Source organism: Nomascus leucogenys, chromosome 11, assembly GCF_006542625.1.
Source record: "Nomascus leucogenys isolate Asia chromosome 11, Asia_NLE_v1, whole genome shotgun sequence".
Taxonomy (NCBI): domain Eukaryota; kingdom Metazoa; phylum Chordata; class Mammalia; order Primates; family Hylobatidae; genus Nomascus; species Nomascus leucogenys.
Window position 1 is genome coordinate 41,197,801 of NC_044391.1, and position 27,824 is coordinate 41,225,624.

At 36.3% G+C, this 27,824-nt stretch overlaps 1 protein-coding gene across 3 annotated transcripts in view; it reads right to left on the reverse strand.

Moving 5' to 3' along the window:
- Nucleotides 1-27,475, reverse strand: part of TMEM196 (transmembrane protein 196) — a 51,943-nt gene extending 24,468 nt beyond the window's left edge. For 2 of the 3 annotated variants that reach the window (XM_030822206.1, XM_030822204.1), the window contains exon 1: nt 26,331-27,475. In XM_030822206.1, coding sequence (XP_030678066.1) covers nt 26,331-26,477 — 147 coding nt within the window. In that variant the 5' untranslated portion in view covers nt 26,478-27,475. Of the gene's footprint in view, nt 1-26,312 lie in introns of all 3 variants that reach the window. The other variant, XM_030822205.1, reaches the window with a different exon arrangement.
- Nucleotides 27,476-27,824: the final 349 nt, after the last annotated feature.

Consider the following 27,824-nt stretch of genomic DNA (forward strand, 5'->3'; position numbering starts at 1 on the left):
CAAATCTGGCAAGAAGTTGAAGTAGAATCCTATGAAATATACTGGCTCTCTTTTTAATTGTAATTTACCACGTGGCTAGATGCTCAATTTTCAAAGAAATGTAGATGCTCAATTTTCGAAGAATTGGAGTTCAGTGACATATATGTGACACTGTGTAATTTATCTCTGATAAAACAAGACATTTTAGGCTATTTCAGTGTTCTGGGATATTTATTGTTGTGAATATAAATTACTCAACTCATAAATATATGCATGAATTGGTTAATTAAGGCTACTGAATCCAGAATTCCAGATAACAGTTTACTATAAACAAAGAAACAACCACACTATTTTTACTTTTCTTTTGATTAAAGATAAGAGTAGATAACTCTTTACGGTTTGTATTGCATAAAATTATAATTGGCACCACATACAAATTTTCTATTTTGGGCCACTTTCCAAAATAATTAATTGATTTGTATATTTTATAGCACTGCATGAGTTAGACGAGGTTCAAGGGGGCTTAACTGCCTTGCTCAGAACCTCAGCAGGAAGGAATTATTATTGCCTGATCTAGATTTAGAAAGTATGAGATTTCTTCATTTCTGTCTTCTCACTGTAGTTGTTTCTTTGGAATTAGGTAAATCAGAAAATCCCTATTATGTTTGTGGCGATTTTTACCCTCTCAGGTTAAACCTCTTTACAGTTGAGTTGATTATATGTCATAATTTTAATGAACTAAAAACGTATTCAGGTTTAGGGAAGAGGAATACAATCTATAGTTATAATAATAAAAAGGAATGGAATAATGTTTATCAAGCACTTGCTAGATAACAGCCTCTAGGCTAAACATTTTGCACACATCATCTAAATGAACCTCTATATTTCAGCTGAGAAAACTGATCCTCAGATACATTTTTTTCATATCATACAGCAGGCAAGTGGCAGAGTTGGTGTTTGAACTTCAGCCTTTTTAACTCTAGAGGCTAACCTAATTTGGAATTTTTCAATTATGATTTTACCTGAACTCTGTCAGTATTTGGTTGTTTTATTTTCCTCCATTAGAACTAAACTTCAATTTTGTCTCTTGACAGAAAAATATTTTGTTAGTGTGGTAACAGAAACCAAAGACGGCTGCTGGTTATTTAATGAAGATCAGATCTTGGGTGATTGTGATGCAATGGGATAGGATGGAATACATTTGAGTCCACAGCATGGTGAGGGAGCTTTTCTCCCTAAAGGTTACTGGATTCTAGTCTCTGAAGAAGTACTTTCCTACCACTTGGTGGCAGTAGCTCCCAATTAATTAACAACTAAGCTATTGATCGTTACCTCTAACTGGGAGTGATTTGTAAAAAGGATTACTTCCTTCAATTCATTATTTTTTCCATGTAATACGTGTATTTCCACTGGTTTCTCCCATGCATATTTATTTATTATTTATTATGATTATGATTTTCTGGGGCATTGCTTACAATGCTCTCCTGCATCTCCTAAGTTAAAATCCTTGCGTTTTCCTTTATAACAAAGTTTATACATAATGACAATATAAAGGTTTCCTTCATTCAGCCTTATAGATTTAGAGATGTTCACTGTGGCTGTCCAAAAAAAAAAGGGTAATAACAGAACTTAGAAAGAATGAGAGCTTATCAAACCAGAATTAGAAGAGACCTTATAATCATCGAGCATTAACTTATTACTATGCATTTACAATAATCGAGGAACTTTAAGTATGTTGTCTCAATACACACAACCAGTCCATTTCATAGAACAAGAAACAGGCTCAGAGAAATTTAAGTGATTCTGTCCACTTAAACGCAGTGTATACAGCTCATAAATGGCAGAAGCAGGACACAAATCCAGAGTCGTCTGACGTAAACATGTGCACCCTCCTCTGTGTCACGCTCCCTCTGATGATGGCAGTACTATGCCTAAGGAAAGACATGTACAGAAAGACTTCAGGAGGGAATATCAAAATTCTAAGAATGCTGAACTCTCCAATGTAAAGACAAGTAAAATAAATGAGTTCATAGTGATCAAGATACATTTTGCTTAGCTAAAAGGCAAGTGGAAATTTGGAGTGGTCTACTAGAATGAGATAAGGCAGAAAGTTTTTTTAGGAGGTAGAGATAATATTTGCCTTAAATAATTATATGAAATTGAAAGCAGAAGACTAGAATAAAAAATTACTGTTCCTTAAAATCATGTTTTCTTAGAATATGTTAGGTCACAATAAAATGTTTATATGACTATTTTCAATTTAATATAATATCGGAATATAACATTTTATGCACGTTTTGTTCTTAAACTAGAAAATTATTGTGAATCAATCTAAACAGTGATTATCTCTGAGTGGTAGGATTATGGGCAATTTTAATGTCATTTTGCTATTTTGTATTTTTCCAATTCTTTACAGTAAACTTGTAAAAAATAATAGGATACTAAGTATAATATTTCCATAAATTTGTCCTGATAACTTTATTTAGGCCATTGGTCTATGGCTTTTACATTTATAGGAGTTAATATATGAATAAGATAAAAATAAACCAAGAGATGCCACCCTTCTTAGAAGTGGAGGAAGACCTACTTATAACACGTGATATGGAGAGAGCCAATCAAAATATTTCCCTCACTTGGCTTAAGTTCCTACTGTGAATGATTCATTTGAATTAAGTCACAGATTCCCCAAAAGGCATCCATTTAGCATGTAACCTATAAAGTGGGTGGGATTTGCATTCACAAAATTAGTATTCAAGTGGGAAAACACCTTCATCTTGCTTTGTGTGCATGTCAGAAACCCTTGCTAATAACCCAGAGCAATGCTAAATGTCCTGGAACGTTCTGTGGTTTTTTTTAATAATTTTTTTTGTGTATATTTAAATGTGTAGGACATAATGTTATGGGATACATATAGATAATAAAATGCTTACCATAGTGGAACAAATGAACATATCCATCATCTCTTTCAATGCAAGGAGAACAAGGCTTTTTGTAAGTTAGCCTTGTATTCATTAACAACTCCTCTAGATTTTTCTCATCTATTTTTGTTCTCTCCTTTATTTCCCTTACTCACAATTCGTACCTCCAAATACACAACGCTCACAAACAATTCTCCTACATATTGAGGCTAAGCTCAGCCTGCTGCAGTGGAAATTAGAGTGTCAGTGAGTTATGCAATCTTAACTTGCCCGCAATCATAACTTGTCTGGCATAACTATACTACTCTCATTCCTTGCTTGACAAGTTTTCACAGTTTAGGATCCATCTCTTCCATTAAAAAGGCAGCCTTTTATATCCTAAGGGACTTTGTTAGAAAGTTCTCTCTCTCATTAAGCCTGAAGATTTTATCCCCAGCATGTCTACCCATTGTCTACACATTAAGACAAGAGCACCATTAACCCTGTATCTTCCCCTAGGAAAAACATGCCCTAGCTTCTCAGCCATTTTCATGATCACTCTCTCCTAAACGTTCTGTTGTCTTTCTGTCTCTTTAAGAGTCAGCAAAACTTCCCATTCCTCTAAAAGAGTAGATTTTAAATGTTCTTGTCACACACACAAAAGATAAGTATGCAAATGATGGATATCTTACTTAGTTTGATTTAATTATACCACAATGTAAGCATATATCAAAACAATCAAAACATCACATTGTAGCCATAAATATATACAATTATTATTTGGCAGTTAAAAATGAAGCTACACTGCAAATGAATAAATTGGAAGACCTTTTTCTGTTAGTCAGAAGAAGATTCTTTTTAGCAAATTTCCAAGTAGTTGAGGTCTTTAATCATTATTATGTCCTTACAGATATTCGTATCTCACAAGAACTCCTTAACACATGTCAGCCTTAAGCTGGTGAAAAGTTGCTCTGGGGTTGTAAATACTTTTAAGCAGTGGTCCTCTGGTGTCTTTACCGAGACCAGGCCATTTTCTACTCCCAAATAGAACAACAGAGATTAAAATATACGGGGTCTACAATGCGTAGCAGTCTATAAACAAGTACCATTCATTATGCAATTTATTTCCTTTATAGGCAGTTCTATCCTTTTACAGAACTCAATAAAAATAACATCATTCCTTCAGAAATAGAGTGAATCTTGCACAATCTACACCAAAAATATACCTTCAGAATATCTGAAAAAGAACAATCATATATTATTATATCTTTTAAAATATTGGCTTTAAAGTTTGTAATTCCCCAATGCTATTTCCTTGAAAAGTGTTTTGTTTCCAAAGGTATCTGTAAAGGAGTAACTGTAATATGTGGACCAAGTTAAGAGGAATGGTTAAAAATGTAATGCATTCAAAGTTTTTCCCTCATTGCTGAGGAAAGACTAGAAAGACTCTCTGATTAGAAATAAAGGATGTCATGATTATTTTTATTTTATATATTTCTTGTTAGAGCAGAAATAGGAAGATGCAGAATGGCATGATTTTTCCACTAAACCATATGAAGAAGAAATATAAATATTGGAAGAGAAAATAATTCCTCTCCCTTGACAAGATAGATAGCAAGATGATTCTGCATCAGCTAAGAGAATGCAACTATACAGGGGAGAGAAGTATCTGCAATGGCTTTTCATGTTGAGCTGCTAGTTTCTGAAGCACTAGTGGAACCGCATTTATGCTCCAGGACATTTTTCACTCTGGGAAAAGGTTAATTGATAGGTGCTGTCCACGAAGTTCTGGAATATAAAACCAGCACTGCTCTTTAGAACCAAGGCTTAAAAGTATGACACAATGGTTAAGAGTACAGACTTTGGAGTCAGACAGACATGTGCTGTAAATTTGGCTGTGTCACAATCAAGTGGGGCTTATAGCAGCTAATGAAAGTCTCTGACTCTCAATTTTCCCATTGGTAAAATGGATGTACTCCTGCAAGTATGCTGATACTTATCTAAAAGTGCTGTTAAAAATATTAATGTGATAATGCTTGTGATATTTTTGGTATATTTCTAATGTCCAATAAACTATAAATAGATGGAGCTGTTAATAATAATTATTAAAATTTTATAACTCTTGAGCATCTGATGGGTACAGACCAGTGGCAGAATTCCTAACAGAATTATAAAGAATATTTTATACTTTTATTTTCTTAAAGGATCTTCCCTTGTACCAAAACTGTGTGTATGTTTGCTTCAGAATACTCATGTTTCCTCATCCATGGAGGCAGATTTTCCTACATCACACCAATATATATACTCAGCGATGTGAGTACCACTGTTCTCTGCAACCTCTGGCCCTAATACACTAAGCTACAATTAACAAGATTTCAAGGATCGTAAGTGGACTGTCTTCTGGAAAATAATTGTGTATTAATTTCTATTTACTCCAAGGGAGGTCTTTGAAATGCTACCAATCATACTTGTCTCTGAATGTCATGTTTTAAAGCATAATGTTATATTCAGATTGGGTCGATGCTCCAAGAAACTAAAGAATAACATAAGATGTTGGTCATCATAAAAGCTTATGTCTGGTTTTAGCTCAGCCTACAATCATTTTGCAATTCAATGTGCATGTAGCCAGATGCACAGCAGTTAATGAAACAGATCTAGACTTACACTGTCAGCTTCAGACTCAAAACATGAATCTCAACCCTGTTTCCACTCACCACTTTTCTTATGTCTATTACTCTTATTACTGTTCTCTCAAAACTCAAAAACACTATTGATTCCCCTCTCCTCCTATGTCATTTTCATCACATTAATTACTGTGTGCCATTACTTTTATATCCACAGTGAAATTCTTCTTTTATTCAAGGCCTCACCAGCCCTTAACTGGATTATTTAAGGGCTTTTGAGCGAGTCCCCCTGCCTTTAGTTTCTCTCACATCACTCACTCTAAGTTCATTCCTAGCATGATTTTTAGCGCCTTATTAGTGCCTTATTTTTTCGTTCAATTTTTTTAAATTTAATTTTATGTATTTCTTTCTTTATTTTTTTTTGAGATGGAGTCTTGCTCTGTCGCCCAGGCTGGAGTGCAGTGACCCGATCTTGGCTTACTGCAACCTCCACCTCCCAGATTCAAGCGATTCTCCTGCCTCAGGCTCCCGAGTAGCTGGGAGTACAGGCGTGCACCACTACGCCTGGCTAATTTTTGTATTTTTAGTAGAGACAGGGTTTCACCATGTTGGTCAGGCTGGTCTCAAACTCCTGACCTTGTGATCCATCCGCCTCGGCCTCCCAAAGTGCTGGGATTACAAGCATGAGCCACCCGCCCGGCCTTTTCGTTCAATTTTTAAAATCAATGTCTCTCCAAATTTCTTGGCCTGGCATCAGGGCCCAAATGGATGGTTCCAAGCCAATTTGACAACTGGTCTACTGTGGATCTTCTACAGCCAAAGTGCACTTAAATTATTCTGTACACTCTCAGTTTATCCCTTTTTGCATATTCCACTTCTCTTCTTGGACAGCTTTATTCTTATTCTTACTATTCTCCAGGGTCCATCTGAAATTCTCTGCTCAGATAAAATCCCATCTTTTTTTCTTAATTCTCATAGTATCTTTTTTATGGGGCTTATTACGTTTTGACTCATAAATATTTATATGTTTATTATCTCTGTTACTACCTCTTAAGCACGTTAAAGAGAAGTCTATTTTTTATTCTATGTTATAACCACCACCAGCACCCTACTCCCACTCAGAATAAATCAAAGAGGTACAACTTATCTAAACTCATTTTCTTACCCCTTCCCAAACCTGCCTTCATTTTGGTTTTTCTGATCTCAGCACACATTCATTCTCTTTAACCCAGGCAGAAAGTCAGACTTAATTGCCAATCTTTTCAACCCATGTTTTTAAAAGCCTGACTCCCATGAAGTCTTGCTGAATGTGTCTCCATAGTTTTTCACATAATTCCATTGCTCTTGGTGTTCCCTTCATTCTGACTCTTAATTTTAATATTAAAGGCATACATAATCCCCCTGCCTCTAATTCTTCACACTACTCCCTAGGTGATTATTCTTAAAATATATTGATTCTAGTCACCCTTATCCTTAAAACCTTTTACAACATTTTTTGTACCTGTTCATTTCTAAAGAAGCAGGCTTCAAATCCTATAGTCTAATACTCAGGTTCGTCATAGTTGGACCAAGCCTACCTCTTCAAGCTCCCTGCTTTCTGTTCATTCTGTGCTTAGAAACCAACATTCTCTTTGCCATTCTCAAGCTCTCATAGGCCTTGCCTCCACGAGTTTGGAATATCTCTCCTCCTCTCTTTTCAAGCTCTCCCTACTTCGTTTTTCCAGGTTTGCCACCGAAGGCACATCTTTCATGAAGTCATCTGTGACCTTCACCTTCCCTGTGCATCCACAGGATCTGCATACACTTTATTGTGTATTGAACTATATTTATGTGGATTGAGTAGGAGGTAGTGTAGCTTAGTGATGAAGAATGACTACTCTGGAGTCATACTGACTGGGTTTGCATCATGGCTCTGCCATTTTCTGGCTGTGTGGCTTTGAGAAAGTTACTTATTTTTCCACAGTTTCCTCTTTACTGAGGTGCATAACAGTGTACACCTCATAGAATAGCTGTAAATCTTAAATAAAATTGTAGGTATAAGTCGCTTGGAAGAATTCAAGTGCTCGCTGTCTATTATTGTTTGCGGGTATGTTTCTTCTAACAACTCTAAAGCCCTTGGATCCAGAGTCCAGTGTATTATTTATGTTCAAATTCTCAGTCAAGTGCTTCATTCAAAGTTAGCCCAATAATTATTTGTCAAATTGATTCACTGGAGAGCTCTAGGGTCCAGTATATATCGAAGCTTTGTATTACCAGAAGTACCGTGATAATATCAGTCCTGTTAAGGAAACCAATATTTAGGAAAGCAGATGAAAAAAATCATCAGAATTTCCAAAAAGAGAATATGATTAAATGTTAATATTATAATTACAACTCTAATCAGTAGAATACAGACGGGAATCTTCTACAAGTAATCTGAAAGCTTGCAATAAATCATGAGCATGGTTTGAAGTGTGTTGTTGCCAGAGTGCAGGTTTTCATGAAATTCTTTTCTGTAGTCATGGGCTAAAAGCTTGTCAACTAACTACTTGTGGCCATGAACTATAGGAAGAAAAAAAAAAAAAAAAAAAAGAAAAAAAGTTCTGCAATTCAGAACAGAACCCCTAGGTGGCGATTCTGTCTTCCTTTGTTATTTATTTACCTTAAGCAAGTCAATTAATTCTCTGGGCTTCATCCTCAAAAAGAGGGAGTTGGATCACATGAAATTGTGGATCTCTTCCAGCTCTGACATTTTCTGATCACGAATCTATATAACCCTATTTTTTCCCACTCATTTTTAGCAGGCATTTCTTCGGTGTCTACCATGATGAAAATCACAGCTGATACAGCACATATTATTTATAATGAAATAATTATCTCCATTCTTTTTATAAGAATAAGGAGACTAATGTTAATATCCTGTAACTATGGTCTTAAAGGGACAATTCATGTGAAAGTGCTCAGTCTTGGGTTATGGTACATGGCAGCTGTTAATAAATGTTTATTTTCCTCCTTCCATGTGAAAAATTTCTTTTTGAACATCAAGATTCAGTGCAGTTATTAACTTTATTTGTGATGCTTTCTTTAACCTTTCTACTTATTCTTAGTCAAAACCTAACAAAATATTGTTTTAATGCATATTTTAACACTGATGCCCTGATCATACTTTTTGGTAATCATTAATTATATATCTGTCATTGCAAAAGGTTTGAAACTCCTCCTGGTTGACTGCTATTAAAATATATATTAAACCTTTATCACTAACATGAGACCTGCACATACAAAAATTTCAGTGACTATTTGGTGATGAATAGATCGATGAGTGAATGAATTTCCGTTCAGTGGGAGAAGTGGGAAATAGTCTTCCCTTGCCTGGAACACTTTTGGTACTTGCCAGATTATACTATACTTGAAATCCCACTAACAAAAAGTAACAGAGAGACTTTGATTTTACTAGCAAAAAAAAAATAAAATAAAAAATAAGGTTGAAAGTATTGTGTCATGAGTACAAATAATTTAAGGGTTCATTTTGAGAAATGCTGTACTGTAACACCTGTTTCTGGTGTCACTACAAGGCAAATAAGCCAATTCTGCCTTTCCAGTTTATGAATATGCCAAAAAATAACACAAATTGTCTTAAAGACTTTCCTCATCTATAGTTAATGTCTTAGCAAAACAAAACATGAGGCCAGGCATGGGTGGCTCACGCCTATATTCCAGCACTTTGGGAGGCTGAGGCAGGCAGATCACTTGCGGCCAGTAGTTTGAGACCAGCCTGGCCAACATGGCAAAACCCTGTCTCCACTACAAATATAAAAATTAACCAGGCATGCTGGCATATGCCTGTTATCCCAGCTACTCAGGAGGCTGAGGCACAATAATTGCTTGAACCTGGTGGGCAGAGGTTGCAGTGAGCCAAGATTGTGCCACTGCACTCCAGCCTCCAGCCTGGACAACAGAGTGAGACTGTATTAAAAAAAAAAAAAAAAAAGAAAAAAAAAAGCATGAAGTTTCCTGACAAGCTACTCATTTCTTTTGTTCAAAAAAAAAATGTATTCAGACAAAAGCTATGCAATAGAAATCTAATGTAAGCCACAAATGCAAACCACATATATAACCATTCTTTTTAGTAGTTACATTAAAAGATCAAAAGGGGGATTTCAACGATGTAGTTTATTTAACCTAACATATAAGAAGTATTGTCGTTTTTCCATGTAATCAACATAAAACGACTTGAGACATTTTACATTCTTTTTTTCCATACTCAGTCTTTGAAATCTAGTGTGTATTTTTTACCTGCATCACATCTTTGTTTTTTAAACTTTTATTTTAAAAGTTACATGTGCAGGGGTACATCTGCAGGTTCGTTATATGGGTAAACTTGTGTCATGGTGGTTTGTGGTATAAATTATTTCCTCAACCAAGTATTAAGCCTAGATTCAGTAGTTATTTTTCCTGATCCTTTCCCTCCTCCCATCCTCCACCCTCTGAAAGGCCCCAGTGTGTGTTGTTCCCCTTTATGAATCCATATGTTCTTATCATTTAGCTCTCTTATAAGTGAGTTAATGTCTTATTAGCTCACTTTAAAAGTGAGCTCTTATTAAAAGTATATATTAAAAGACATTAGCTCACTTATAAGTGAGAACATGTGGTATTTGGTTTTCTGTTCCTGTGTTAGTTTGCTGAGGATAATGGTCTCCAGCTCCAACCATGTCCTGCAAAAGACCTGATCTTATTCCTTTTTATGTCTGCATAGTATCCCAGGTATATATGAACCACATTTTCTTTATCCAGTCTATCATTGATGGGCAATTAGGTTAATTCCATGTCTTTGCTATTGTGAATAGTGTAAAGCACATCTTAATCCAGACTGGCCACACTTCAAGTGCTCAATAGCCACATGTGGCTATTGGCTACTACATTTGACCACGCAAGGCTAGATGATGCACAGTTCTAGTAATGGCTACAAGTCAAGAAAAGACAAGTTTCTTCCCAAATATCTTATCACTCAGAAAATACAATGTCTTCCTATATTAGCTCTAAAGGCGGCTTGCTTTTTACCTGCATAAGTTTTCTGATAACTTATAGTGTAATATCTCCAAAACTTGCATCTTATATTGCAGTAGATACTTTTTTTTTTTTTGAGATGAAGTCTCACTTTGTCACCCAGGCTGGAATGCAGTGGCGCAATCTTGGCTCACTGCACTCTGCCTCCAAGGTTCAAGCGATTCTGTCATCTTAGCCACCCAAGTAGCTGGGACTATAGGTGCGTGTCACCACACCCAGCTGTTTTTTTTGTTTGTTTGTTTGTTTTTTGTATTTTTAGTTGAGATGGGGTTTCACCATGTTGACCAGGCTAGTCTCAAACTCTTAACCTCAATTGATCCACCCGCCTTGGCCTCCCAAGTGCTGGGATTACAAGCATGAGCCACGACGCCCAGTCAATGCTTTCATCTTAGTATTTTATAAACCCTCATGTCCCCTCTAAGAGACTATTCTGAAGGTCTGAGGGTCTAAGAGGTTTAGTGAGATAGCTTGGCTGGAGCTGAAAAGACATTAGCAAAATCATAGTTACTCCTTTTTTTTCCCCAAAATAACTGATCCTTTGAGAAAATATTTTAATTATAAGTGATTGGCATATAAAATTAATTAATATTGCTTGTCTTTTATAATGATATTTTAGTTTCTTACTTTCATATTAGAAAACAGCCCACCCCATCACTAGTAAATATGCTGTACTCTACCCATGGTTAAAAATAAAAGCATTAAAACGGTTACCTTTTTAAACATATAGCATGATTAAAAGGCATTTATCTTTTAAAATGGTGTTGGATGAAGCATTTTTATATATATATATATATTTTTTTTTTACTAAGAACTCCAGGCAAATGGTGTAGTAAATTTATAAATTTTAATTCATATATACTTGAATTAAAAAGAAAATGCTCAGATAGCAAATGTTAATAGCCTAATGACTTTGACATTTCCAGTCCAAAGTTTTGAATGTTCACTGCTTGATAAATGAGCTTTGGACTCTGTTTTTTAAAAAAATCTTCTTGAAGGCAACTCACTTACTTATCCAAATTGATCAATAGCTCTTGTTGGTTTGGAAACTATTAGCTTCTAAAAATTAGCTTCCATTTCTCAGTTGGTCTGGAAAAGCACCATGGAAAAGGTGCCAAAATTGGTGTAGAAAGCCATTTCTTTGAAACTTCCAAACAGGTGGAAACCCCTGAAATCTGTTAACATACTAATTATATTTCCATTATGGTTTAGCACTGCCAATTATTTGGGATCATTCCTGTTCAGTTTTGGGTAGTGGCCAGATAACTACATTTTCCTTTTGGTTGAAAGATTATTTTAAGGATAGTTAATATTTTGAGTCATCTGTAGAAATACTGTTTGAATAAAAAAATAGATGATTTGGACTCTGGTCCTAGTTCTACAGCTAGCCAGCTATGGTGATTCTCTGGCTTAAGTTTACTTATTTGTGAAATGATGAATTTAGAATAAATTATTTCTAAATCTCTATCTAGTTCATTGCATGACTCAATTATAATTCTCAACCAATAGGAAGAGAAAACATTTTAATGATGCTTTCAGTGCACACGTACTCAGAATTCTATCTCTTCTTTACCCTCAGCTATTGACTGCTAGAGTCTCAGGCTACACAAAGGAGCAGAAGCTGTCCAAGACTCCTCTCTGCATTGGCCATTTAATGTGCATCTTCACTCATACTTGACTTAGTCATACATTAGCCTGCATCTTCACTCATACTTGACTTGCTCTCTCTTTTTTTACAATAGACAAAGATGAGAATTAATAAAAAACTCCCCCTTTAGCTCTAAATCCAATTACCCTTCACCTACTCAAATACTTTTTCTCTTTACATATTTATTTTTTCACTTTGTACCCCATTATTCACATTGGCATGTAAACATGTTCCAAAATCTCCCCTAAAAACAGAAAACTTCCTTGAATCCAAAGTCTGTTGCTCTATCTCTACACAGAACGCATCTCCCTTCACCACTAAGCCTCTTGTTTACAATTTCTAGATTCTTATTTCCCATTATATTTTCAGCACACGTTAGCCTGGCTTATATTCCCATTACCTTACTTCAGCTACTCTTGGAAAAGCAAACAATGACTGCCATGTTTCAGCCTTCATCTTACAAAGAAGTCTCTCCTTCGGTCTTTTCTTACACCACTCTTCTGGGCCTCAGCCTATCTCTCTGGCCAAACTTCTTAGTACCTTTTTCCTGGTTCCTCATTTCTATGCATTCTCTAAATATTATAGTAACTAAAAGCTTTATTTGGGTGGTGTCAACCAAACATATGACCTTAAAAATATTTTGTAATTACTAATTACTCCCACACTGATATTTCTAGCACAGCCCTTTCTTCTGAACCCTAGACCTATTTATCTAACAGTCCACAGCATCTCTCTATATTGGTATCTCACAAGCATCTCTACTTTCACAGGTCACAGACAGATTCTTGATCTCCCATCCTACACCAGACACACACACATGCACGCACACACACACATGCACACAGAGTTTTTCTCGTTTCTGATTATCTGCTTCTCAAAAGACTAAACAGAAACTCGATTCTATCATTTGCTTGATCTCAAAATCTGGTAGTTGTTCTTAACACATCCCCTCTATAATGGCATAAAATTGAACACAAAACACAAGGTCTTATCAAGTAAATAGCTGTGCTTCTATTTTTTACCACCTCTGCTTTCATTGCAGTAACCATTGTATCACACATCTTAGTAGCCTCCTAACTACACCTGTGACTTCTTGTGTGACATCAATATATTTTCTAAACTGAAAACCAGAATGACCTTTATAATCTTGTCCATTTCCTGCTCAAAAGTTTTCAATAGATCCTTTTATAATTAGGGAAAAATCTAAATGTTGTGGCACGTATATAAAGGTCTAATTTTTACCCCTATTAGGCTCAGTATCTCACACAATGCCTTCTACCTCCTCCCCCTCAGGTCATACTTCAGTCACCCTGAACTTCATTCAGTTTCTGAAACACACCAAAGCTTTCCTATCTCAGCGTCTTTACTCATGCTATTCCTCTGCATGAAACAATGCTCTTCCCTCTCTATGTCTGACTAATGCCTCATCATTCTTGAGAAAATATTGCTTCCTCAGAGATGCTTTCCTGATTTTCCCACTGTTAAGAAAGTTATTTTATATTCTTCATAAGCCTATATATTTTCCTTTTTTTTTTTTTTCAAGATGAAGTCTCACTCTATTGCCCAGGCTGGAGTGCAGCGACATGATCTTGGCTCAATGCAACCTCTGCCTCCTGGGTTCAAGCAATTCTCCTTCCTCAGTCTCCCAAGTAGCTGGGATTACAGACATATGCCACCACACCCGGCTAATTTGTGTATTTTTAGTAGAGACGAGGTTTCATCATGTCGGCCAGGCTGGTCTCAAACTCCCAACCTCAAGCAATCTGCCTGTCTCGGCCCCCTAAAATGCTGGGATTATAGGCGTGAGCCACTGCGCCCGGCCTATTTTCCTGTTTAACATAGCACAATCTTTAATTTTAATTTGTGTATTATTTGCTCATTGTCTATATTTTCTTTTTGAATTAAGCATCAAAAGATCAGGGATTATGGTTATTTTATTTACTGCTAGACCCTCAGGACCAAAATCACACCATAAAACACAGTAGCCATGGAATCAATATTTGTTCACTAAATCTAACAAGAAAGAGAACTGAGGAGAGTAAGCGGGTGGCTCATGAGAGTGACAACAGAAGCTTGTGCTCCCGGAGTCCCGCAGAGCTTTCTTCCACATCACGCTGTCTTTTCCTCTTTTGTCTCATCCCAGCCCAGTGTGGACTACGGAGTTAAGGCCCATCAAATGTTACTGCCATTGACCTCAACGTTGACTTGGCCCCATCCTCATAAGCCTAATCCCTGCGGGTCCCACTCCCTGGGCTCACAATCCAGATCCCTGAGCCCTCCTTGCCTTTATTAGATTTACAGATCTCCTCAGTGGTCTTGGCTTTCAGCTTTCCCCTCTCCCAGTTCTTCTGCAATTTTAGCATAGTGTACATCTTCAAAAGAAGCCACTTTCCATCTTCCTATTTATATTTCTTTCTTTTCTTAGTCAAAGGAAAACCCTGCTAATTATGCAACGTTCTTTTTTCCTTAAGCTCAAACTAATTTCTTATTTTTTAAACTATAATGAAGGACTGAAATAATGTAAAGAATATAGTTCCATACACCGTGTTTCTTCCACTACAGAAAATTTCACCATCAGTTTAACTGGAAAAGGGTAATGTACATCTTTTATCGAAAGAGACATAACCTCTCGCACATGTAATCAACTTCATAGAAAAATAAAATCCCAAGATGATAAAATATACAAGAGACATGTTTATGTGATAAGGTGTTCCTCCATTAACAGCAGCCATCTTGGTGGCTTAGCAGACCAGGTGAGATAAGATGCAACTATAGCAAACAGAAATTAAACCAGAAGCACTCGAGAGAGATGGAAAGAATAGTTTCACGGTGTTAAATGAAGATGCACATCAGGTAGTGACAGAAACCTTTTCAGAGACTAAAGTAACTGAAAGGAAGATGAACTTAAGAATAAATTTCGGAAGAAATCACCAGACATAGCATGTAGCTAACACGCATGCACACACTTCTAAATAAATCCAAGTCCAAAAAAATCTCAGAAATTTCAAACTGGCCCAGGACCCAAATCTTTCAGTCCACAGAACAAATCAGCCTTAATTCTCAGAATGCAATTTCTTCACATCTCCCTCTCAGTGTTCATGTAATGAATCTTTCTTGTTTTTAATGCATTATGCATTGTGTTCTATTCCAATTCTGTTTTGTGATAGTTTTTTCTTTTTTAAAAAATTATCTCTTGAATATTTTGAGCATGCTAAGTAAATAAGGCTTTTAGGTGTTAGAGCTGTTTCTGCTTCAAAAGTGACAGAAAAATCATAACCAAACTTGTGAATTTTATATAAGGGGAACTTTGAATTTGCAGTATATTTAAATGTCATTTTCCTAAATAAATCTTAGTTATAGTCATTATTCACATAGGCTCTTAAAAGAAAACCCATCTCATAGATAGTAGTAAAAAAATCAGAATAGTTTCTCTTTGGAGTTCCAATTTGTGTTATCTTAGTCAAATATAATAAATAAATAAATTTTAAAATTAAATTCATATAAACCATTATAATAGTGATTACTTCTAGAGGGAAGTAAAAAGGATTGTGATTAATATTAAGCATCAATGTATGGATAATGTTATCAATAATATTCTAGTTACTGCAGTAGCCTAGACTTTTTATATACTTGTGCAGAATCTCTGTATTATGTAGTTCATAATAACAATTTAATAAGCATATTTATGTAACGAAGTAGTTTTATATTAATATAGGTTATTCCAACTTACATCATTTTGCTTACATTTTATGTTTAAGATTCTTTCATATCAAATATGACTACAATGTACTTGGATATAGCTTAGCACAACATTCAAATATAAAGCTCACAACTTGAAACATGTGGAAACTATAATAGGCTTTAACATGTAGATGATAAATTTGGTGAAGGAGAAAGAAAAAAAATTACTCCCTTGAGTTGTGCCAGCTTTGAGTCTGATTTGTGACCTGTTCTTACATATTTGAAAATAGCCAGTGACCCTAGGGGATTAAAGAATGGAAGTTATGTTCTTCCCAAGAATTGCCAACACAACAGATGAATGTTCATCCAATATGCATAGTGGTTTCTGAAAGCTAGCCAGTTATGGAAACAAACATAGCTGCACAGAATGTCATGGCATTAGGAACTTGCCCCCACGTCAGGGTAATAGCAGCCTAAATGCAGCTTAAATTGTGTATTGATGACAATTACCAACTTTTTCTTAGGAATTGCTTGTCTTTTTACCTTCTCTGTGCCTGGGTGTGCACACACAGGCTCGTACATGTATTTCTCTCTTTAGGTGATTTTGATTTTTATCCTACTTCTGTTACTGGTTTCACTTTCTGATCTTAAATCACTAAATCCTAAATCCTTTAGTCTCTCATCCCTTAAGTGAATAAATTTATCTGCTGGGATAAATGGTGTAATGAAAGCAGTTGGATTTCTTGGGCAATGTGATTTATTATAAACATAAGCTGCCATTGCTATTATTAACATCATTGATATTATTTTAATTCCTCAGAATAATCCATATGGAAAAATAATTGGCAGGGTACAAATTTAAAAAGAAGGCAACTAAGAATTCCAAAAACCCTGCCAAATATAACAAGAAAATCAAACATGTCTCTGTTTGGTAGAACAAACAAAAATTATACCTTGGTATTCCAACATTGATCTAAAACAATTATTCCTGGGATTCTGGAACATGCACACCAAATCACAACTATTACTAAGGAACAAAATCAGTTATGTAGAGTAAACAGTTTCTAAGAGAGGGTATATGACCTAAATGTTAGCAAGCCTAGAGTCCAAGGTCAATTTCATCAATGGTCTTACAACAAGATCCTCTTCATAAATGTATAAAAATAAATGTGTCTATAAACAACAAATAGAAACCACACACAGATTATAGATTTTCCAGAAAAATGACAAACATGCATCCCATTGTTGTGGGTCAGACATGGTTTTTAAATATCTAATGTGTATATTGAATACTTTAATATAAATATCACATTTAATTTTTAGAACAACTCCATGAGATAAGTGGTAGTATTTCTATTTTGCAGATGAATTAACTGATTGTTCAGTGAGACAATGTAACTCACTCAAGTCTAAACAATTAAAAAGTGCTAGAGGTAAGATATGAACCCAGATCTTAATAGCTCCCAAACCTATTCTCACTTCTTTGTATTAAGCCGATATCTCCAATTAAATGCACAAATTTCTATTTTTATATGCCAGCCAGCTGTGAGATTCACTGAACATAAGAAACTTACAAGTTTAAAAATCTACCATCAACAGGAATGACACTTGAAAATGTGGTTAGATTTGTAATGGTAAATTTACATTTTCTTCAATTTCAAGAATTTCCTCAAGTCTTTCTTTTGATCCAGGATGTACATCTCAGAACCCAGCTGGCATTTTGCTGTGAAATTGAGCAGCATTGCCTGGGCTTAACTGCCTTGACCTCACGATTGTCAAGTTCTGCCCTGTAGAGCTCTCCAAGCCTAGTAGGGTATCAAGAGCAGACCAGTCTTGGCATTCTTTCAGGACCTTTTCAAGACTGGTACCATCTTATTTAGATGAGGCAGATCTTCATTTTGCAGTTTTTACATGAAGATGTCTTGCCCTAACAAGGCTGATATCTTCAGTGCCCCACAAAAACCCCATTTCATTGCCTTTACCTCTTCTCCATGACTTTACAAATGTTAATAGTTTTGCTTTGCACACTTTTCCTCCTCTGCCCACTGGAAACCTATTCTGTCTCCAAGGCTTAAATGAAGAGAAAGTGATCTCTTGCTTATACCTTTTATTTTGAACTCTGTTTAAATTTGTTGTCACGTGCTATACTGACCGGACCTCATAATATTGAAGGATAGTTTGAGATTCATAATCCAACACTAAGGCTTAAACTTTAATGGCAGGAACAATTTCGGTCCAATAGCTTAGATTTAAACTTCTGGTAACATGGGGGTTGTGCTTGTTGATTGATTGACTGTGCTAGTCTCTTCTGGAAAATAGATAAAAAGAATGATTGGGACTTAGCCTTTTTTTTTTTTTTTTTTTTTTTGAGACGGAGTCTCGCTCTGTCGCCCAGGCTGGAGTGCAGTGGCGCAATCTCGGCTCACTGCAAGCTCCGCCTCCCGCGCCCGGCTGGGACTTAGCCTTTAAGACATCCTGCCTGGTCCATGTATTCAAGGGTGGGGAGCAAATAATGAGGTCAGGCCTCAGCGAAAGACTTTTTCATGAAAATTTCCAAAGTTCCACACAACACACAATAGAAAAAGTACAGACCGGCCGGGCGCGGTGGCTCACGCTTGTAATCCCAGCACTTTGGGAGGCCGAGGCGGGCGGATCACGAGGTCAGGAGATCGAGACCACGGTGAAACCCCGTCTCTACTAAAAAATGCAAAAAATTAGCTGGGCGTGGTGGTGGGCGCCTGTAGTCCCAGCTACTCGGAGAGGCTGAGGCAGGAGAATGGCATGAACCCGGGAGGCGGAGCTTGCAGTGAGCCGAGATAGCGCCACTGCACTCCAGCCTGGGCGACAGAGCGAGACTCCGTCTCAAAAAAAAAAAAAAAAAAAAAAAAGTACAGACTTTGAAACAATATTGTCGTGACTTAAAGTACTGACTGACTAAGCTGATTGAATAACAGTGGACCCTAGGTAAGTTCCTTTTTCTACTTAAAACTTTATAAAATACCACATTTTTCACGAAGTTGTTAAAATTAGAAATAATAATACATATGGAAGCATCTGGACATTAGTTAACTATTAATAAATCATGTCTAGAATTATTTCTATAGGGTAAATAGATCAGGGCACTCTATCTCCCAAGTTAATCTATTTATTTAACCATTAATATTTTCTTTTTGCCTTGACCACATGATTTTATTCAATATTTAACAATAGATTACGAGCTAATGGAACTTAGAGTTGCTTCTTGGGGGTTTTACTATTGGTACTAATAAATTGTGGGCACCAGTTAAGGTTATAATAGTCATTATTGAAATCTAGGTATTTAATTGAGGTATCTGTGAATAATACATCATGTAATAAATATGGCTTGTAAAGCTACTATTCAGGCAGTTCAAGTTTCTAAGATATTAAGTATCTTTATTAGATGTGTTAATTTGTACTTTCACTTTTCAACAAGTATTTACATAGTTCTAAATGTTTTTTGAATACTTTGTTTTATGGCATAAATAATGGTCACCATATTCACACTATTCGATTTGCCTAATTTATATAATTATCTTGTTAATCTGATTACCAAATATCTTTATGATACAGTTTCTACCACCCTGTCTCACTCCAAAAGAAAAACAAAAGAAGAGGTGTTTTATGTTTCCTCATTCGGTTTTAGACTAAATATTTACGAAACTTTTCTAATATAGATATTTTGGTACATTTTCATAGTTGCTAATGTAAATATCCTAATTAAATCAAAACCTAACTAGATACATACTATTCAGAAACAACGAAAACAAAAAGAATGGGTCAAACTAGGGCTGATGAAAGGTGTGGGAGAAATATTGAGAGCCAGAGCATCACTAGTGGACTCTAGACCCCAGGCAGGCAAGGAGCAGCACAGGCCAGCAGAGAGAAAGCAGCAGCTGATGCTCACTGATCTCTTTCTCTATGCCAGGCCCAGAACTAGCAGCTTTAGAAACACTGTTTTCTGAGATTCGCAAGAACTCCATGAAATAGGTCCTGATATTTCCCTCCTTTTAGGAATAATGAGACTGTGATTTGGTGAAGAAATAAAACTTTTCCACTGACACAGTTATATTGAGTGAGATGTATGAATCTAATCTGATTGTCATTTAATTTTAATGAAGTATATATAGATTAGATCTGCAGTTATAAGGACTGCATGGCTTTGTACATTACAGAGGAAAGTAGTCACACAGTTTCTTCTCTCTTTCTCTTTTCTAGAAATATGCTCAATCAGAGTCTAATTATCAAGGCATTGTCCATTCGCATGTTGAAACATCTATCTGTAGAGTGGCCGCAAGAAAATTTCTCTAGATTACTAAGACAAATTTAAATATTTAGACCAATGCTGGACCTAGTTATTTAGGTACAGAAGTTCTATTTGTGTGAATAGGATCATATATATATATATAATGATATATATTATATATGATATATTATGATATATATTATATGTATGATAAAGATAGGATCATATATACATATATATATATAACTTTTTTAATGCAGTAGCGAAATGAAATTTGGTCCACTTCACAAGTAAAATGATGGTTCAGATCCAAAAACTGTTGCAGTTTTTCTCACCTTTGGTCACCTTTGGTTTGCGTGTGTGTGTATGCAAGTTCATACACACACACACACACACATCAAAATCTATTATAGCTTTTGTTGAAGCCAAGGAGAGACATTTCAGGGTGGATTAATCTACCAATATGATTAATTGTTGCATGAAAACCAAGTGAATATATAAAAAATTAGATAGTTTGGTTCTATTCAAAGTACACATTGGATAATCTGGCTCATAATTAAGGCAATACAGAGACACAACTAAGATGTATTTTAGGCAAAAATGTCCAAATTAAAAAGTTTGACTTCATTCAGATGTTTCTATCAAGCAAACTGTCAATTAGTAGGTGACTGATGCAAATATTATTAGTTATCTCTTAATGTTTTTAGGACAAAGACTTCATGACCAGTTATACCCTTGAATAAGAACAAAAATCTCAAAGCAGATTTTGTCATGGACTTTGGATAGAAATTCCAGTATGTGCCATTTACATGTGAACAGAATCTAGACTAAGAAATTAATGAAATAAATAAAAATGTGACAAAACTCACCATATTTTCTATTATACCACTATCAATTTACACCAGAAATGAACATATATTTATATCTCTTTTGACGCATGGTATGGCCCCCTGAATAATAACTATATTTCCCAGTAGTTTGGCTTGCCTAACTTATCTGATTGTCAATCATCCAACTGCTTATGCCCAGTGGATAATAAGTAGCATTTGAAAATGAGAGTATGAATCATATAAGAAAGAGATTCTTTACCTGAGCTCTACAGAATCCCTTAATGGGCTTTATTATATGCAAAAATTTGATGAAAATTGGTTTATATGCCCAGAACAAAACTATTTTTTCTACATGGAGAAATGTCTGTGAAACTATAATAATATAATGGTGCCTAATTTTGATGAGGGAGTAGGGAAGAGGACTTTAGTTATAACTTTGAACAACATTTTGAATGTATTTATAAATTACTTGTATAATTTCAGTTAATTTTAAAATGGGGCATAAAAACACGTTTGTAATTTTTTGGGGGGATAGGAGCAGCATTTTCATCTTATGCTAAAGGCTATGAATCCCTTATGTTAAGTACTTGATCTGGGAGAAAAAATGATGTATTTCCTGATTAGAGACACACTAGTTTCAAATTGTGTGCATTTGCAGTAACTGAGAGGTTTCTTTCACTTTATTTTATTTCTTTTCTAGTAAATATATTTAAAAAGCTTAAATATTAAAAATAATACTTTGGAGCAGCTATAATTTATATACAGCACCTCATTTAGATTGCTATAATATAGATCAGAGTGTATAGAGGTGAATTTCAACAAAATCCTACAATTGGCTGAGTTGTTGCCATGGTAAACCAAGAGTCTACATAAAAGGTATGTGTGTTGGCTATGCTGGAAATTTCGCTGAAGCAAAACATCAGATATATTAAGCAGATAAAGATATAATGTATAAATCAAATATGCTCCAGAAAAATAAGCAATAAAACCTGTAAACATTAAATGATTTAGATAAGAAAACTTTTAAATATTTAAAAATACTACCTCGTGGTTTACATGTGGGAGAACTAGGCTTAGAAAAGTTTAATAAATTAAGTTTTACAGGATATTGTCAGATATGTTAATAGATGGATGGAATTTTAGCATAATATATATAAAATACAACTTAGCATCATATTTTATTCTGGATACCACCATTTGAATCTTTAGATTTCCAAATCTCTACCTACAGCAATAAAATTCTCAGGGATTTATAAATCTGTGTGCTACTAAACCCAGTCCATTCCCATTATAGATGATGCACTGGAGGCTGAGAAGAGTGACTTTCACACAGCAACTTGGAAACAGAGCTCTGTCCATTTAACTTCCTGTTTATAAATCTGATACATCAGTTATAATTCACATGACTATATCTTTTCCAAGGCATTTTACTCAATAGTTTATTAATTGTTATCTAACAGTTATGCCTCTGATTTTGTGCTTTCATTGTAGATGACCATATCAGCTATAACAAAGAATCAAGAAGAAACAAAAATGCTATGACACCTATAGCTTTCTTTCTCTATGAAATTATAGTTAATTGATTTTTCCTTCTAATTGCCCATATTTAAAAATTTATCACAGGAAGTATCCCTGCCTGATTAATCAGATGAAATAGTGCCTGGAAATAATCTGTGTAAGCATCCATCTCATACATTTTAAGCCTTATCTTTGTTTTTAAGCCATCTTTCAGTTTTTTGTATTTCCACGTTCGGGGCCAAAAAATCAAAATGCAGCAGTTGCTTAAAACCTTAATGCACTTGTCCTAGATAAAAAGCTTATGATTTTAGGGTCTCTTTATATAAAAATAATCCTTTTACAGTGCAGCTTTTATTTCCACTGACTTTTAAATTTAATTCAGAAATCTTTTGTAATGATATTAATGTGTTGAAAGGAGTTTTACAGCACTAATCAAAATATAGTTTGATTGTAGACTACGTGTATTGTGACAGGTTAATTATTGTAAAATCTTATTTGGCATTTATAAATAATCCAGGTTTTTAATTCATAATTTAGCAAAGAGATGAATAATTTTCTATCTAGCTTTCTTCTGCATTTCCTTAGTATCATTTTGGGAAGGGGAAGTAAGAATGGGTATTATTATTATTATTCGAAATATGAGAAAGTAAATCTGTCACCTCAAACTGGCACACAGTCTCCTGTGGTCTGGCCCCAATCATTTTTTCTATCCTTATCTTCCTCTTACACACCTAAGCCCCAGAAAAATAGAAGAACCTACTCTTCCTGGACCACAACCCAACCTGTCCCAGTTTTTTGCCTTCATCTATGCTGACTGAAAGACTCTCTTTTCTCATGCCCTCCACTACCAGTCTGTGCACTCAGTATTAGCTGCTCATATTTGCTCAGTGCTTACTACAGTCCATTCACTTTACTAAGAACATTACAATCAGCCCTTTGTATTCCTAAGTCCTGCATCCATGAATACAAACCAACCTCTGATTGAAAATATTTGGGAAAAAAAACAATACAACAACAATAATAATACAAAGGAAATACAGTATAACAACTATTTACATAGCATTTACATTGTTTTAGGTATTATAAGTAATCTAGAGATGATGTAAGGTATATTGGAAGATGTGCCTAGGTTATTGCAAATACTGCACTATTTTACATAAGGGACATCAGCATCCTCAGATTTTGGTAACCAGGAGCGCCCTGGAACCAATCCCCTATGAATAGGGAGGGCCAACTCTATTTAATTTGTTCCTTTTAACAACCCCATTTTATAGATAAGGAAACTTGGGCTAGTCGCCCAGCTAAGTAAGTGGTAGATCTGGAATTTGCAACCAGGTAGTATGGTTTCAGATCTCACACTGTGAAGCATTAGTTAACACTGCAGTACATTGATTCTAAGTCCTGATAAACTTCCAAGATCAAGAATAAAATAATACTTCTTTCACGGATATTTCATTGACCACCCCAATCTTTCTCCCCGTTTTTTGCCTTTGTATCTCTCTGAAGTCGCATTCTAATTTCTCATTGCTGGCAAAGTTAGTAATGTACCATTTTGTTTCCTCCGCTATGGAGTAGTTTTTTAAGACAGTGCTCTGATTCATCTTTATAGTATTGGTAGTAAATGGTAAAATGCCTTTCACATGCTAAGCCCTCTACAAATATTGGCTACATAAATTCATCATTGAAGAAACTGAGGTAGTTGAGACTGTACCATAAATGACTTCTCCAAAATAATTTAGAAACTACTTAGCCAGTCTGTCACTCAATAAACACAATGATCCCTACTGGGTATTTGTTTCTTCACAAATTTCACTTTTTAAATGGGTTTATAAAAGTGAGCAGCTGTTTGGGCATTCTGGTGTCAAACCCATTCATTCAGTCAGATGTATTGTTTGATTTTACTGAATCAGACAATAGAATTCAAAACTATTGTTCTAGAAACCCAAATGAATTTTGCTCACTGTAAACAACCAGTTAAAAAAGGGAATAATTCTTTATTATAATGACTATGTAGATATGACTGACTTATTTGCTTTTCCATGAGGTGATTCAAAATTTTCATTTTCTATACATACACATCTAGATAATAGTAAATAGTCTGAGAAAAAGAAAAAACATTTAATCATTTTTTTCTTACATGATACTAAGCTAACATAACCATTTTTTTAATTCTCAAAGATAAACTGGATACTTTAGTATTATCTAGGGAAAATCTAACTTAATTGACTCAATTGGTTGAATTTCGGGGGGGGGATTGAGCTGTAGAGTATTTAAGGCTTCTCCCCATTAAGATATCATAAGATCACCTTTTCTCCCTCTTTCCCTAAATGTTGACATTACACTTCATTTTGACAGTTGTTCAATGAAGTTTTAAAGTGTTATTTCTGTTTATATAATAACAACAAAAACAAGAACAATAACTACAACTCTCCAAATAATTACTGCCACATATAAAATGAACAATTATCAGATTTAAGATGTCTTTATCCTTTCAAACTCAAATTTAATATATACATTGACAAAAATTACATGACAAAGAGCAAGATAATTATTTGGAGGCTGATAGTAACTTATTATTGAATTCAAACTAAGGATTCTTGGATGAATTCAATGTTAGAATTGAACACTATTTTTCTTTTTTGTAGTTCTGCAATTTAAAAACATTTATCTCACCTGAAAAAATATATAAAAACTAATTATCCAAAGCAAAATTTTGCCAGTTTCAAAAAAAAGTTACAGCATCTTTCAAAAATGAATTACTTTTGAATAATTTTTCTTGAACTCCATAATAATCATTTTCTTTTAGTGACTTAAAGCTCAAGTGACTAAGCCATGGTGGTTAAACATGCTACAGATCATCAGTGACAGAATACTTTCTATTGAATTATCTTGAAAAGTAGGATCAAGCTACACATCCAGAAGTATATGACACGTATATAGCTTGAAGGAAGGAAAAAACTGGTTTTCACAATTAGATTCACATTAGGAATGGTGCTGAGTTATTTTATTGTATCTTGGTGGAAGAAATGGGTCTCTAAGGCTTTCTTGGAGATTCATCCTAATAAAAAAGAAGCTTGTTGAGTCCGACATCTGACCTAGAGATAACTATGACAGTTTCTCTGAGCAGTTAGGTACTCTGTAAGCAGAATTATTGTCCATTTAGAATGTTGTTACACATCTTACCATTTGATGTTTTTCTAACTTACTGTCTAGAACTTACAAAAGCATTTTCAGAGGTGAAATATCAGAAATGTAGCAAAGGAAAATTAAGAGCAATGTTTTCTGGAATGAAATGCACCCACAAACTTCCTTTCACACTCACACCACATTTCTCTTTTTGTTATTGGTGTTGCCTCTGGTGCACCTTGGGCATTATTGCCCAGGGATAAATGCGTAACTCTCCCTGCTTGTTCCCTGATACAAAAAAAAAATGATGGAACACTCTTATTTTGATTTTCCTTGTAGAAGGAACAAAAGATTAAGTGAGCCTGCCCTTGACAGGTGTGACACCCCCCTTCCCCCCGCCTCCCAAACAGCACCACTGGGCAAAGCAGCCTTTTGTAGAATCAGCCAGTGGAAACTAACCCCCCACCCCCACCTTTAAACAAAGCCATTTAATTTGGTCTTAAGCCCAAGTAAGGAAACAAAACAAAACAAAACAAAACAAAAAACGAATAAAGGACAATATAAAGAAGCATAGCTTTTCAGCATGAACCTACATGCAAGCCAGAGATTTATGATTTTGTTTCCCAGGGAGGGAGTGACTAGTGCGCGCACCCTGACCATCACCGTAAAGAGGTAAAGAGAGAGTGAAATGGCTCAACGTACACACACCCCGCTCCATACCGGGGACGAGTCTCCGAGCTGCGGCTTGTGCTCTCGGAGGGCCAGGCTGAAGCTGACCGCCCCCACGGCCACGCTGGACACCCCCAGCCCTATCTCCAGCACGGAGAGCACCAAGAGGCTCCCGATAATCTGACCGCTGGTGCACATCCTTCATCGGTCATCTTCCTTCCAGATCAGAGAGGGAAATCAACCATCTACCTTTTTTTCTTCCACTATCCTCCTTACCCCTTCCACCCCCTACCAGATCCCAAAACTTTTCTTTCTTCAAGAGCGAGGCATTATCCACAAGGGCTGGATTTCCAGAAACGAAGACCTTCCCTGGCTGGGCCAGAGGCAAAGGAGCTGCTCCACCCCCTGGCACGTTCAGATAGGGATCGTAGAAGGATCTTCCTGGGTTCGGTGGTGCGAAGATTGCACACCAGTACCAGGGCTTTTAAGGAGCCGGAAACCTGGAGGAGCCCAGGGAGCTCCGAGCCTTGCTCCCCAGGCGCTGTCCAGAGTTCTGCCGCGTCCCAAATCTCCGCAGGGAAACCCGCGCCCTCCCCAGCCTACTAGACCCTTTCACACGGTCCCTTCTGTTTTATTGCCGAGGAGAGGAGCTTTGCTTCCAGGAGATCCAAAGAGAACTGCTCCGAGCTTCTCTCTCCCTCTCCCTTTCGTCTCCTCTCCTTTGTTTTCGTGGCAATGCAAAGTGCTTCTGCAAGTCTCTGGGTCCCCAGGCAGAGCGGGCGGATGATATTCAGCACCACTCTCCTTGCAGTTGCTTTGTCGCCAGAAAAAGCGACCTTGTCTGATGGCCTCTTTCCGTCTGGGTTTCTTCTCCCTCGTCGTCGTCCTCTTCCTCCCCCTCTCTCTCGAGCTGATTCTCTCTCATTGCTATGACCTCATTGGGATTTAGGAGGTTGACGGAGGAGGAAAAAGCCTGATGTATTTGTAGATCCAGGACCAATACTCTTGGCTGGCCTTTGATCCGCCCCGCCCCCGGACCGCAGCAACAGAAATCCAGGCGACCCCTATCTCCGCTTCTCCCCGTGGCTCCTTTCTGGGCTTCTATCCAGCGGAGAGGGGAGGCGATGCCTACGTCAACGCGGGCTCATTCTGAGAAAAACTTTCTTTGGCTTGTACGCGGGGTAGGGGGAGCAGTGAGCAAAGAAAGACGGAAACCCCAGGGGGGTGGAAAAAGCCAGACTCTTAATGTCACTAGGACTCTCAAGGCCCCTCACCAAGGAACTCCCCTGTCTCGGAGAGCTAGATAGATTCAAGCCTGCTTACAAGGAATGTCCACTCCCAGCTATCATAGCCTGTCACCTTCCGTGTCGGAGGGCGAAGAAGCAGTTGACAGTGGACGGGGGCCACACCTCCACGGTGATTTTGTTCCTCTCCAGCCGCAGACCCTTGCTTTCCCCTAGGAGTGTGACCACACGTTCTGGGATGCATAGCTAGACCCAGAACTGAGCTGGGATTATATATTCTCAACCAAATTCAAGATATGTG